This window comes from Ranitomeya variabilis, chromosome 1, assembly GCF_051348905.1.
Source record: "Ranitomeya variabilis isolate aRanVar5 chromosome 1, aRanVar5.hap1, whole genome shotgun sequence".
NCBI lineage: Eukaryota > Metazoa > Chordata > Amphibia > Anura > Dendrobatidae > Ranitomeya > Ranitomeya variabilis.
Window position 1 is genome coordinate 350,530,603 of NC_135232.1, and position 16,105 is coordinate 350,546,707.

The 16,105-nt window shown below is 41.8% G+C and overlaps 1 protein-coding gene across 1 annotated transcript in view; it reads right to left on the bottom strand.

Moving 5' to 3' along the window:
* The window catches only part of LOC143818487 (contactin-associated protein-like 4), a 696,988-nt gene that overhangs the window by 94,651 nt on the left and 586,232 nt on the right, over positions 1-16,105 (bottom strand). The window contains exon 17 of the mRNA XM_077299784.1: positions 15,492-15,710. Coding sequence (XP_077155899.1) covers positions 15,492-15,710 — 219 coding nt within the window. The remainder of the gene's footprint in view (positions 1-15,491; positions 15,711-16,105) is intronic.

Here is a 16,105-nt window from a genome sequence, read left to right on the forward strand (position 1 = left end):
TAACATAGTGTTTTGAAGCCATTATCTTTAGGCTGTTCCAGTCTTTTCCTCCTTTTATTTTCTAAAATAAATGACACTTGACTGACAGCAGAAAAAAATTATAACATACACTTTTATTGTACAGCCCAGGCTTTGAAAATTGAATCGATTTCAAGCTCATATGACCGAACATATAACAAAGTTTCTTTGCTATCTTAAATCGTACAGTATAACAAAATTTTGCACTGGTGGCCACATTTAATTCTAATGGTTGATTTTTTTGCCTACTTTTTTGCAATATCTATTTGCTTTACCTTGTACACTGCATTGATTGTATTCAGTCATAGTCAGCATCATCATTATCATATTATCATATCTGATAAATGTGTTTAAACTTCTGATTCAAATCTTAATGAGGCATTCCCATTACAAGGATATAATCTGATTTCTTATTAAAAGTTATACTATCAATCATCAAAAAAATTCAAGATTGCAAAAATAGTCTATTGTGTATACTGAAACCTTTTATATTTTTTCTTTTGTGTCATAGTTTTCCATTTTCAATAAAAATGGCCAGCAGTGATACACAAAGCTGTTGGCAGGGATTGTTTAGTCCTTCTCTACCCTAAAGATATTAGTGAACATCTCAAAATGGCATGCAAAAAATAAGAATCCATTAAATCATATTTTGCAAATTTTATGTAAAGCATTTGATATATCTTGAATGATTTCCGAAATAAAAAAGCAAGTGGAAAGACTCCTTTAAGACACTTATAATGTTGTTCTAATTTTTCAGATATACAAAATGAAAAAATATCTATTTGACTTTACTTAAAATGGAAAATGCAAGAGTAGCAGAGGTTCCATAAAACAGGTGAAAAAAGGGTCCACAATTGGGGTGGCAGCCATTGGAAGCTTTGTTTTTTGGTTTGTGTGAATGAGCCATAATATGAAGTCAGGACTACAGCACACTGCACCACGTGAAGGCAAGTCAGAAATTGTGCTGTCTTTACTAATTTAATCCTGATGTGTCATACATTGACTTTTTCACACTCAGCTTATTTCTCTTATTAAAATAAAAGACAGGAACAATGATTGAATACCCTGCAGTAAATAATTAAACAGCACAGTGCATGAAAACAGTATACAGTACTTAGTTAACATATTTTTTGATAAAAAAATGCAAAAACCATCCCACCACTTCATAGTGACTGTAATTGGGAGAGTCCTAACTCTAATATTAAAACCTTACCGTTTGTCAAGTGACATGCATGTGGATATTCCTCTTATTGTACATTATGGCGGAATACCACAATATTGGAGCATATAATGTAACTCTCATATAGCTGGACACCAAAAGTCTACCAAGATGGCCGCAGCATAGGCCTCCATATCTGGAAAAAGCCCCCTCCATACACGATCACTCCCTCAATCATGTATATATACATGTTATTGAGATAAGGGGTTAAAGGACAGCTTGCAAGTTATAAGTGTAAGATGATAGTTTAAATAGAAGATTAAATTGTGTGGTGGAATAAAGTATGGAATGGAGAACAATGTGTGGTTATATAAATTGATTTTTGAAAAATAGCTAAGAGCACCGGACAAGATGTTTCTCCGGGTTACTGTAAACATAGAAATCATTGTAGACACTGCAGGAAATTTAGGGAATAAAAACATGAAATATTCAAATATTTGAAAATAATGGTTATTTCTTTGAGTAACCATATAATCAGTAAATATGATACATTTTAAATTGCAGCATTATGTAAATTAGGCTATGATATATAAAATAGAAGTGGCCTCTTATAAGGATAAATACAGCATGGTTGACTGATATTCCATCCTTCAAATGCTACATCTGAAGCAAACACTTTTCAAGCCTTTAGATTCAATGCATTTATTTAGTTCTACATATTCTCTCCAAAATCATTCCTTCATGTTTTAACTTTCTCCTAATGTATTTTTTATTATTATCTTTTATATTGCTTCTCATTCTTATCATTTACTTTTACAAAAATTATATTTGGTCCTGCTTTAAAACTATTGAATAGCTTATTCTGTTTTTTATTATTATAAACATACTTCATTTAAGGAGAAGGTGCAATTAATGTCCAAGATAATTCATGGAAATTGCTGTCTTCTAATGACAATTATTCCTATAAATCAATTTCCTTTTCTTGATAAATAGACAATCTTAAAACCCAAAAAAGAGGCATTCAAGGTCATTTAGTCTCCCATGATTAATTGATTCTATTATTTCTAGGTTAATAATCTCTTCTATGTTCCTATTAAATATTGCTTTCTAAATGAGTGGCGCTTAAAATGTATTTATATATTAGTAGTTTAGCAACTTCTTGGTAATTCTGATAAAAAATAACATGTTGAAAGTGTGAAAAGAGCCTAGTGTCATATGTACATTATATGAACATTGCAATGAAGAACATTAGCCAACATGTCCAAGAAAACGATGCACTGGTGTGTTCTGTTGTGACTGCAATGCAATAGCAAACAATCGCAAAAGATTTAAGACCTATCTTCAGTTACAGCACCACACATTTATAGACAAAAGTATTGGAATACCTAATAAACTGGTTTTCCGAGCCTCAAAAATCAATGACCATTCTGTAGGAGATATGAGATTGGAGTGCAACCAACATCAGATATTCCTTGTTCACATGGTATTATTAGCCCTGGCAGTAATGATATGTATGGAGTGGAACACCGCAACTTCTTTAATTGTTTAGTAGCCACTGACAAATACTGTAGTTTACTATTCTAGCGAACATCAGCTGATTGATGTGGATATAGAATGACGTATTCCCATCAATATCTTATTGATGACCTATCTTGTAATTCAATTATATGACTTAGTCATTGAAATCACATTTTCATTCAAGCACTTAGCCAACATGCAACATTTGCAAACATTTGTGAAAAGAATCGGTGATTTAAAGAGCTCACTGAATTCAAGTGTAGCACTGTAATAGGATGTCACCATGTGAACTTTTTCAAATGTATTTCCTTCTAAATATTCCATAATCAACTGTAAGTAGTATTTATGAAACAGGAAATCATTTAAGAACCACAGCAATTCAGCCAGGAAGTGGTAGAGTACATATAGTTACTAACTACCGTCATCCAATACTGAGATGCATAATGCAAAACAATCTACAATGCTTTGCTGATTTAATAACTGTAGAATTCCAAACTTTCTATGACATTAACACCAGCACATTACCTATACCCTGGGCACTTCACTGCATGAGTTTTCATTACCAAGAACTAGATATATGTTCTTTGGACTAATGAATCATGATTCTCTATCTGGCAGTCTGATGGACTAGTGGTGGTGGTTTATGGGCTGTTTACTCACACACTTATCTGACAGATTTTTTCTGCTTTTTTAAATGGAAAAATTATCCAAAAAATTATCAATTATGCCTAACATGCTGGTGCTTACACATATCCAGTGTACTCAAAGAAGCCATGGCTTTTTGACATGCAGAAGTCAAAAATTGGAAAATGGATGTTTTGAAAATTAAAAAGCAGTAGCTTTTCTTCCAAAAATTGTCTTTGTTTTTGGAATAAACAATAGAAATGAGTAAATCTTTTGGGCAGTGATTTGCAATCTCTAAAAGTTATGTATAACACTCTGGGGTCACATGGGACTATATTTAACCTCTTTCAAGCTCGTAAACACCAACAAAGCCTTATTAATATGAAAATAACCTCAACATATATTGTTTTGGTGTAAAAGGATGGTAACTTGGTAACTGGCAGTAACCAAATGCTTGTTTAAAGGGAAGCTGTCACCTGAAAAAATGCTATTATCCTGCAGATATGGGGTTAATCTGCAGGTTAAAAGCATTACTAACCTGTCCGGGGCCTGCATGTAGCTGAATGTTGTGGAGAGAAATTGAACTTTACTCTGTCTTACAGCATTCGTTTCAGTCATGAGTGGTGGCACCAGTGCTTGTTCAGTTACCTTTCTTAGAATACAGAGCCACAGCTTTAACTGTGCCCTAGGCATAAGCTGACAGCCATCTCTAATGCAAAGCCAGTGTTAGTCAGGGCCAAGGGCACTGTTACAATTGCCGCGCTTTATACTCAGAGACTGAACCCGCGCTAGTGTAAGAATCGTAGAAACGCGGGATGCAGTGACGGACAGGAGGAAGAGCAAGGGTTAAGTTTATTAACAGAGAAATACTCCATGCAGGGAGGTAAAGGGTTAAGCAGGGGACAAAACAGTTCAATGGTAAAGGATAGGGAGTGGTGAAGAGTAACGGTACTAGCAACGGCAGTTTTGATGAGAGTCAATGATTCCTAAGTCCATGAAATGGTTAATGCCAACAACAGCTGGCACAGTTTCTTTTGTCTGAAGGTCCTGTGGGCATCAATTCCCCATCTTCTTGCAGCAGTGGTCGGTCTCCGGAACCTTCCGCTGAGCCCTAGTCCACATACTGATGTGGCCAGTAGAGCGTGGGCCATGGCATTGTCTGAGCCTGACGTGGCCCATGCATGTTCTCCTCACAGTCTCTGTCAGTGGTGGCAGTGCTTGGGCACAGGTCTACACTGTATGGATGCTCTGGGACAGAAGCACTCACTGGTCCCTGCTGTAGATTCTTACCAGGGTAAGGGCCACAGTCTTGTATGAGCCCAACATGGCTCGGCAAATCTATAATGGCCCAGTCAGGGTGCAAGGGTCTGTCCTGTCCCCGGTCACTCTTATGGGGCACTTGTGATGTACTCACGTGCCTTGCTTTGTGGTAGTCACTAGTACACTGCACCTCTCTCTGTAATCACCAGGCACACACTGCACATCACTTTGCCTCTCTAATCCCTGCTGCTGATGGCGGGAGATGGTGGACGCTGGACTGCACGATGCTAGTACTCCCCGGGCGGAGCACTCCTCTCTCTGGCTGCTGCTGCTAGACACACAGAGGAGGTAAAAAGTTAACTGGCATTGACTGATAGGACTACTGCTCCAATCAGCCTACACCTGCTGCGCTAATAACTGTGACTGATGGGAGTATTCAGGAGCTGGCGCCTGCGCTTTAAATAATTAAAAAAAATATTGTGTGGATTCCCCTGTATTTTTGATAACCAGCCAGGCAAAACTGATAGCTGGGGGCTGCATTCTTCAGCTGTCAATTTTAGCAAGGTTGTTATAAAAAATAGAAGGGTCTCCACGCCATTTTTTTAAAATTATTTAAAAATCAGCCAAGCTAAAGCAGACAGCTAGTTGATTGCATTCTCAGGCTGGTAAGGAGCCATGGATATTGCCCCCAGCCTAAAAATAGCAGCCCACAGCCACTCAGAAAAGGCTCATCTATTAGATTTTTCTTTTCTCACTGTGCTGGCAATGATCTCACGGAGGTTAAAAATACAAGGGAACCCACAGTGTTTTTTTTTAAATTATATAATTAGAGTGCAGGAACTGGCTGATGAATGCTCTCAGCTGCTGCCTGTTCTAGCTGTTACTAGAGGCAGCAGGCATAGGCTGATGGGAGCAGTAGTTTCATCAGCCGATGCCAATGACTGGAGGTGTACTTTTTACCTCTGATCACAGCTGCAGGTTTATGCTGTCATTTGACAGTGTAGGCAACGTGGCTGTCTGACCGGCAGTAATGATGTTACCGCTGATCAGAGGCAGTTTTTGCCGCACTGTTATGTGCATGACAGTACAAGAAACACCCGTTGTTCAGGGGGCCGATCCTGAACAGTAACATGGACTTCCTGGTGAAGTCCGTGTTTGGAATCCATGCCTGAACAGTAGATGTTTGTTATGGACCCCAAACTTTACTGTTCGGTTTCGCCCATCTCCAAATGTGATAGCTACAAGGCATTACACAGAAGCCCATCTGACCAAGGCTGAAGTCATTTGAACATTCTCTGATAAAATATTGCACCTAAAATGTAAGCTGGATTTTTTTTCCAACCCCGTAGTAAATAGTTCAAAATTTACCATGTCCTGCATATGTTCAAAAATTCTACATGGTTTTGATTAAAAACAAATCAATTTGCTCTTCTCTATAATGAACAAGTCAGGGCTTAGTGAATGCCAAAAGAATGTTATCTGCATGACTGCATATTGCCAACTTTAAGATTTGCTGAAAAAGGTGGGTTGTTTTTGAGGCTGCACAAGGCCTCTTAATTCTATTAAAGAGAAATCTTATTGTTTCAGCATACCAAGAAATTTTAGACAAGTATGCTTTCAAATTTGTGGGAACAATTTTGGGAAGACCCTTTTATGTTGCAGTATGACAAGGCCCCATTGCACATACCAAGGTCTACAAAGGTATGAAAAATGGAAGCTTGTCCAGCAGCAGCTAATGAACCAATATTATAACAATGCCTTCATATTTAGAATGAAATGTCATAAAAGCTTCTGTAGATGTAAAGTAGTGTGTGTTAGGGTTGACGGATTGTGCTAAATAAAATAAATAATAAAATTGTCACCCGGGGTCCAGCGTGCAGAGATGAAAAACTGCTGCTAGTGAAAAATGACAGAATACACGGCGAGCGAATGCCCGTAAACACTGGGTTGAACGTCAACTCAATGTGTACAGCACGTGAAGTGAACTCGCACACAGAAACAAAACAGAATCTCTGCAACTGAGTTGTGTCACTCACACACAGAAACAAAAGAGATGCTCTGCAACTGAGCTGTGTCACTCGCACACAGAAACAAAAGATGCTCTGCAACTGAGTTGTGTCACTCGCACACAGAAACAGAACAAATGCTCTGCAACTGAGCTGTGGCATTCACACACAAACTAAAGAGTTGCTCTGCAACTGAGCTGTGTCACTCGCACAAAGAAACGGAACAGATGCTATGAGCTTAAAGGGAACCTGTCACCTGAATTTGGTGGGACAGGTTTGCGGTCATATGGGCAGGTGTTATGGTTCTCAATGGCAAGAGAACATAGCCCAGCAAACATAAGAACTAGCTCTTGGAAGGATGGAAACTAAACTGACCATGAACTAAACCTGCCGCACAACTAACAGTAGCCGGGTAGCGTAGCCTGCGTTTTATCCCTAGACGCCCAGCGCCGGCCGGAGGACTAACTAATCCTGGCAGAGGAAAATATAGTCCTGGCTCACCTCTAGAGAAATTTCCCCGAAAGGCAGACAGAGGCCCCCACAAATATTGGCGGTGATTTTAGATGAAATGACAAACGTAGTATGAAAATAGGTTTAGCAAAATTGAGGTCCGCTTACTAGATAGCAGGAAGACAGAAAGGGCACTTTCATGGTCAGCTGAAAACCCTATCAAAATACCATCCTGAAATTACTTTAAGACTCTAGTATTAACTCATAACATCAGAGTGGCAATTTCAGATCACAAGAGCTTTCCAGACACAGAAACGAAACTACAGCTGTGAACTGGAACAAAATGCAAAAACAAACAAGGACTAAGTCCAACTTAGCTGGGAGTTGTCTAGCAGCAGGAACATGCACAGAAAGGCTTCTGATTACAATGTTGACCGGCATGGAAGTGACAGAGGAGCAAGGCTAAATAGCGACTCCCACATCCTGATGGAAACAGGTGAACAGAGAGGATGATGCACACCAGTTCAATTCCACCAGTGGCCACCGGGGGAGCCCAAAATCCAATTTCACAACAGTACCCCCCCCTCAAGGAGCGGGCACCGAACCCTCACCAGAACCACCAGGGCGATCAGGATGAGCCCTATGAAAGGCACGGACCAAATCGGAGGCATGAACATCATAGGCAGTCACCCAAGAATTATCCTCCTGACCGTATCCCTTCCATTTGACCAGATACTGGAGTTTCCGTCTGGAAACACGGGAGTCCAAGATTTTTTCCACAACGTACTCCAACTCGCCCTCAACCAACACCGGAGCAGGAGGCTCAACGGAAGGCACAACCGGTACCTCATACCTGCGCAATAATGACCGATGAAAAACATTATGAATAGAAAAAGATGCAGGGAGGTCCAAACGGAAGGACACAGGGTTAAGAATCTCCAATATCTTGTACGGGCCGATGAACCGAGGCTTAAACTTGGGAGAAGAAACCCTCATAGGGACAAAACGAGAAGACAACCACACCAAGTCCCCAACACAAAGCCGAGGACCAACCCGACGCCGGCGGTTGGCAAAAAGCTGAGTCTTCTCCTGGGACAACTTCAAATTGTCCACTACCTGCCCCCAAATCTGATGCAACCTCTCCACCACAGCATCCACTCCAGGACAATCCGAAGATTCCACCTGACCAGAAGAAAATCGAGGATGAAACCCCGAATTACAGAAAAAGGGAGACACCAAGGTGGCAGAGCTGGCCCGATTATTGAGGGCAAACTCCGCTAAAGGCAAAAAAGCAACCCAATCATCCTGATCTGCAGACACAAAACACCTCAAATATGTCTCCAAGGTCTGATTCGTCCGCTCGGTCTGGCCATTAGTCTGAGGATGGAAAGCAGACGAGAAAGACAAATCTATGCCCATCCTAGCACAGAATGCTCGCCAAAATCTAGACACGAATTGGGTACCTCTGTCAGAAACGATATTCTCCGGAATACCATGCAAACGGACCACATCTTGAAAAAACAGAGGAACCAACTCGGAAGAAGAAGGCAACTTAGGCAGGGGAACCAAATGGACCATCTTAGAGAAACGATCACACACCACCCAGATGACAGACATCTTCCGAGAAACAGGAAGATCCGAAATAAAATCCATCGAGATGTGCGTCCAGGGCCTCTTCGGGATAGGCAAGGGCAACAACAATCCACTAGCCCGAGAACAACAAGGCTTGGCCCGAGCACAAACGTCACAAGACTGCACGAAGCCTCGCACATCTCGAGACAGGGAAGGCCACCAGAAGGACCTTGCCACCAAATCCCTGGTACCAAAGATTCCAGGATGACCTGCCAACGCAGAAGAATGAACCTCAGAAATGACTTTACTGGTCCAATCATCAGGAACAAACAGTCTACCAGGTGGGCAACGATCAGGTCTATCCGCCTGAAACTCCTGCAAGGCCCGCCGCAGGTCTGGAGAAACGGCAGACAATATCACTCCATCCTTAAGGATACCTGTAGGTTCAGAATTACCAGGGGAGTCAGGCTCAAAACTCCTAGAAAGGGCATCCGCCCTAACACTCTTAGAACCCGGCAGGTAGGACACCACAAAATTAAACCGAGAGAAAAACAACGACCAGCGCGCCTGTCTAGGATTCAGGTGTCTGGCGGACTCAAGATAAATTAGATTTTTGTGGTCAGTCAATACCACCACCTGATGTCTAGCCCCCTCAAGCCAATGACGCCACTCCTCAAAAGCCCACTTCATGGCCAAAAGCTCCCGATTCCCAACATTATAATTCCGCTCAGCGGGCGCAAATTTACGCGAGAAAAAAGCACAAGGTCTCATCACGGAGCAATCGGAACTTCTCTGCGACAAAACCGCCCCAGCTCCGATTTCAGAAGCGTCGACCTCAACCTGAAAAGGAAGAGCAACATCAGGCTGACGCAACACAGGGGCGGAAGAAAAGCGGCGCTTAAGCTCCCGAAAGGCCTCCACAGCAGCAGGGGACCAATCAGCAACATCAGCACCCTTCTTAGTCAAATCAGTCAATGGTTTAACAACATCAGAAAAACCAGCAATAAATCGACGATAAAAGTTAGCAAAGCCCAAAAATTTCTGAAGACTCTTAAGAGAAGAGGGTTGCGTCCAATCACAAATAGCCTGAACCTTGACAGGATCCATCTCGATGGAAGAGGGGGAAAAAATATATCCCAAAAAGGAAATCTTTTGAACCCCAAAAACGCACTTAGAACCCTTCACACACAAGGAATTAGACCGCAAAACCTGAAAAACCCTCCTGACCTGCTGGACATGAGAGTCCCAGTCATCCGAAAAAATCAAAATATCATCCAGATACACAATCATAAATTTATCCAAATAATCACGGAAAATGTCATGCATAAAGGACTGAAAGACTGAAGGGGCATTTGAAAGACCAAAAGGCATCACCAAATACTCAAAGTGGCCCTCGGGCGTATTAAATGCGGTTTTCCACTCATCCCCCTGCTTAATTCGCACCAAATTATACGCCCCACGAAGATCTATCTTAGAGAACCACTTGGCCCCCTTTATGCGAGCAAACAAATCAGTCAGCAGTGGCAACGGATATTGATATTTAACCGTGATTTTATTCAAAAGCCGATAATCAATGCACGGCCTCAAAGAGCCATCTTTCTTAGCCACAAAGAAAAAACCGGCTCCTAAGGGAGATGACGAAGGACAAATATGTCCCTTTTCCAAGGACTCCTTTATATATTCTCGCATAGCAGCATGTTCAGGCACAGACAGATTAAATAAACGACCCTTAGGGTATTTACTACCCGGAATCAAATCTATGGCACAATCGCACTCCCGGTGCGGAGGTAATGAACCAAGCTTAGGTTCTTCAAAAACGTCACGATATTCAGTCAAGAATTCAGGAATCTCAGAGGGAATAGATGATGAAATGGAAACCACAGGTACGTCCCCATGCGTCCCCTTACATCCCCAGCTTAACACAGACATAGCCTTCCAGTCAAGGACTGGGTTATGAGATTGCAGCCATGGCAATCCAAGCACCAACACATCATGTAGGTTATACAGCACAAGAAAGCGAATAATCTCCTGGTGATCCGGATTAATCCGCATAGTTACTTGTGTCCAGTATTGTGGTTTATTGCTAGCCAATGGGGTGGAGTCAATCCCCTTCAGGGGTATAGGAGTTTCAAGAGGCTCCAAATCATACCCACAGCGTTTGGCAAAGGACCAATCCATAAGACTCAAAGCGGCGCCAGAGTCGACATAGGCATCCGCGGTAATAGATGATAAAGAACAAATCAGGGTCACAGATAGAATAAACTTAGACTGTAAAGTGCCAATTGAAACAGACTTATCAAGCTTCTTAGTACGCTTAGAGCATGCTGATATAACATGAGTTGAATCACTGCAATAGAAGCACAACCCATTTTTTCGTCTAAAATTCTGCCGTTCACTTCTGGACAGAATTCTATCACATTGCATATTCACTGGCGTCTTCTCAGTAGACACCGCCAAATGGTGCACAGGTTTGCGCTCCCGCAGACGCCTATCGATCTGGATAGCCATTGTCATGGACTCATTTAGACCCGCAGGCACAGGGAACCCCACCATAACATCCTTAATGGCATCAGAGAGACCCTCTCTGAAATTCGCCGCCAGGGCGCACTCATTCCACTGAGTAAGCACAGCCCATTTACGGAATTTCTGGCAGTATATTTCAGCTTCGTCTTGCCCCTGAGATAGGGACATCAAGGCCTTTTCCGCCTGAAGTTCCAACTGAGGTTCCTCATAAAGCAACCCCAAGGCCAGAAAAAACGCATCCACATTGAGCAACGCAGGATCCCCTGGAGCCAATGCAAAAGCCCAATCCTGAGGGTCGCCCCGGAGCAAAGAAATCACAATCCTGACCTGCTGAGCAGGATCTCCAGCAGAGCGAGATTTCAGGGACAAAAACAACTTGCAATTATTTTTGAAATTTTGAAAGCAAGATCTATTCCCCGAGAAAAATTCAGGCAAAGGAATTCTAGGTTCAGATATAGGAACATGAACAACAAAATCTTGTAAGTTTTGAACTTTCGTGGTGAGATTATTCAAACCTGCAGCTAAACTCTGAATATCCATTTTAAACAGGTGAACACAGAGCCATTCCAGGATTAGAAGGAGAGAGAGAGAGAAAGGCTGCAATATAGGCAGACTTGCAAGAGATTCAATTACAAGCACACTCAGAACTGAGAAAAAAAAAAAAAATCTTCAGCAGACTTCTCTTTTCTCTCCTTTCTCTGTCAATTAATTTAACCCTTTTTGGGCCGGTCAAACTGTTATGGTTCTCAATGGCAAGAGAACATAGCCCAGCAAACATAAGAACTAGCTCTTGGAAGGATGGAAACTAAACTGACCATGAACTAAACCTGCCGCACAACTAACAGTAGCCGGGTAGCGTAGCCTGCGTTTTATCCCTAGACGCCCAGCGCCGGCCGGAGGACTAACTAATCCTGGCAGAGGAAAATATAGTCCTGGCTCACCTCTAGAGAAATTTCCCCGAAAGGCAGACAGAGGCCCCCACAAATATTGGCGGTGATTTTAGATGAAATGACAAACGTAGTATGAAAATAGGTTTAGCAAAATTGAAGTCCGCTTACTAGATAGCAGGAAGACAGAAAGGGCACTTTCATGGTCAGCTGAAAACCCTATCAAAATACCATCCTGAAATTACTTTAAGACTCTAGTATTAACTCATAACATCAGAGTGGCAATTTCAGATCACAAGAGCTTTCCAGACACAGAAACGAAACTACAGCTGTGAACTGGAACAAAATGCAAAAACAAACAAGGACTAAGTCCAACTTAGCTGGGAGTTGTCTAGCAGCAGGAACATGCACAGAAAGGCTTCTGATTACAATGTTGACCGGCATGGAAGTGACAGAGGAGCAAGGCTAAATAGCGACTCCCACATCCTGATGGAAACAGGTGAACAGAGAGGATGATGCACACCAGTTCAATTCCACCAGTGGCCACCGGGGGAGCCCAAAATCCAATTTCACAACAGGCAGGGTTTTCGGGTGTTTGATTCACCCTTTCCTTACCCGCTGGCTACATGCTGGCCGCAATATTGGGTTGAAGTTCATGCTGTGTCCTCCGTAGTACACGCCTGCGCAAGGCAATCTTGGCTTGTGCACGCGCAGTATGCTTTGCCCAACTGTGGGCAAGGCCGAAAAGCATTAGTGCGCATGCGCCGGCGCACTATGTCCCGGAAGTATTTCGCTGTGTTCCGGGATATAGTGCGCTGGCGCACTAATGCTTTTTGGCAAGATTGCCTTGCGCAGGCGTGTACTACGGAGGACACTGCATGAACTTCAACCCAATATTGCGGCCAGCATGCAGCCAGCGGGTAAGGAAAGGGTGAATCAAACACCCGAAAACCCCGCCCATATGACCGCAAACCTGTCCCGCCAAATTCAGGTGACAGGTTCCCTTCAATACCCTGACTAGGGTTGTGCTTGCTCTGGAACTCTACTGTGCTAACCGCACACATGTAGAAATCAGATGCTAAGCCAACGGCTAATTGCCCCCACAGATTCTAGCTGCCTCCTAAGTGTACAGTACCAAGCTAAACAGACACCCGCCACTTGCAGACAGAGTGGTAGAGACTCCACTCACATAACCATACATAAAATGATATTACACTGTGTTCCAAATTATTATGCAAATAATATTTCCTCATATTTTCTCTAAATTACCTATCTGAATTGCAGTCATTGTTATTTTCCAGTCATCTACTATTCTAGTGTAATAGCAATGTTTTGGAACAAACTGCCTATGAAATCTTTTTAAAAAAAATAAACACTCAAAATGCATGTTCCAAATTATTATGCACAGCAGAGTTTTCAACCTTTTTTTTTATTTTGAACAAAAAAATGGTCAATTGTGAAGTTATAAACATTATCAGCTTATTACAAAATGAAATCAAACAGTTTTCAAGTGAAAACTTTATTCTAGGTGATGTTACATTTGCACATAGGACCCCTTGTTCGAAAGAAGCTTCTGAACTCTCTCGTCCATTGAATTTGTCAGTTTTTGGATGGTTTCTGCTTCAATTGTTTTGCATGTGGACAGAATACCCTCCCAGAGCTGTTGCTTAGATGTGAACTGCATCCCGCCATCATAGACACTCCTTTTGATGATGCTCCAGAGGTTCTCAATGGGGTTGAGGTCAGGGGAAAATGGTGGCCACACCATAAGTTTGTCCTCTTTTATGCCCATAGCAGCCAGAGATGCAGATGTGTTTTTTGCAGCATGAGACGGTGCATTATCATGCATGAAAATGATCTTGCTGCGGAAAGCACGGTTCTTCCTCTTGAACCATGGCAGGAAGTGTTGTTTTAGAAACTCCACATAGATTATGGAGTTCATCTTTACCCCTTCAGGGATCATAAAGGGGCCAACAATCTCTCTCCCCATGATTCCAGCCCAAAACATTACTCCACCTCCTCCTTGTTGGTGCCTTAGCCGTGTTTTCATGGGGTGTCCATCAACCAGCCATCCTCCACTCCATCCATCTGGACCATCGAGCGTTGCACAGCACTCATCGGTGAACAAAACAGTTTGGAAGTCAGTCTTCATGTATTGTTTGGCCCACTGGAGCCGTTTCTGCTTGTGTGCAGTGGATAGAGGTGGTCGACAGGATGGCTTACGCACCTCTGAAGGACCCTGCATCTTGTTGTTCTGGGGACGTTGGAGGCACCAGCAGCTTCAAAAACTTGTCTGCTGCTATGACAAGGCATTTTTGCAGCTGCTCTTTTAACCTTACATAATTGCCTGTTGGAAAGAGTCCTCAATTTTTCCTTATCAGCACGCACACGTGTGTGCTGGGAATCAGCTACATACTTCTTGATTGTGCGATGATCACGATGAAGTGTCTTGGCAATGTTGATTGTAGTCATGCCTTGACCTAAATACTCCACAATTTGTTGCTTCTCAGCAGCCGACACATCCTTTTTCTTGCCCATTTTGGCAAAAAATGTAGGCTGCTTAATAATGTGGAACAGCCTTCTTAAGTAGTCTTGCCTTTATTTGGACACACCTGCTAAACTAATTTGCACAGGTATATGCAATTGCTTTCAGTGATATAAAGAGCCCTGACACACAGCACCATCAATGAGTTTAAATGACAAACAAAAAAATTCTAACCTTATCACTCCTAAACTCTTTGTGCATAATAATTTGGAACACAGTGTAGAGAACCCTTTATACACTAGGCTTATGTCCAGTCGGACAGGACCTTGCCCGTGGACCAATCCCGCACTGCCATATCACCAGAGCAGCTGATGTTCAACCACCAATGAGAAGATGCCACCTCAAGGACATGCTCAGTATGGTGATCTCCAGACTTAGACTCCAGAGTGCTGGACTGCACCTGAATATTGCTGGTTACTAAGGGCTTGGCTGGAGAGCCAGCAGTAACCAAGCATACACCACGAACCTGAGCAAGACACTGGGACTGATGTCTATGCTCAGCAGCACCCGCAGCTGCTGAACCCGAATGGTAGACCGCAGAGGCAGACAAGACTTGGGATCTACCCTGTGCAGCGGGAGAATCCCAGCGCCTAACAGTGTGCAAGTGTAGCTTCTATTGATGCCATTTTGGATTACAGATAATGTATTCTATAATATTTGGGGGGAAGAAAGAAGAAAAAAGCAAATTATTTAATTGCCGTTGGATGGGAGCAAAACACTAATAATAAAAAAAATAGTAAATATATTAACTATAGTAATTCAGTAATTCAATGTGAAATATTTTCAATTATTAAAAAAGTTTTATTATTTATATTTTTATCTTAGCTCCCAAAAGGTTTGTTAAATCTTTTTGCTTCCTTTTGCATTGCAATAATACATAAGTAAAATGTTATTAACCCTTTATCGAAATAGTTTATTTCAGAACTTACCTATGAAAAGCTGACTGTAAAGCTGTAAACGTATGTGCCCATCGGAAGGGGTAATGTATGTTTTTTGGGGTACATTGTCCACTTGAAGAGAGGCTTCCTTAATGTTTCTCTCAGCTTTGACAAAATGCCATTGGGAGTCATTTAAATGAGTTGGTGAGCTTACTCGAACCTCTAAGGGGCCATTCCCAACATCAAATGAGAAAACAACATCTGTTGGAGCTGAAATTAGAGATATTATTCATTTCACTATACTGCTCATTTAATAAACAATTTATGCTAATTTTGGTTAGAAAGAATTTAGTTTTAGCCTTCCATTTACTTAGTCATAAATGTAAAACAAATACAGTATAAATTTTTATTTAGTGCATCGTTATCTTTGAGGATACTGCAGATATAAAGTTTGAACACATAACATGAACTAAAGCTAAAAACATTCAGCATTTTTGTAAATTTTAGATGGTAATGATGAAGCAGCCCATGCCATATTTCAATCCACTCAGCCCAAGGGATGAACAAAAGTTTTAATACCAGGAAATATTCAACTGTTTGAAAGATTGAGGAAAATATCTATAATGAGATGCAAACAATAGCATTATAATGATTTGACAGTTAAC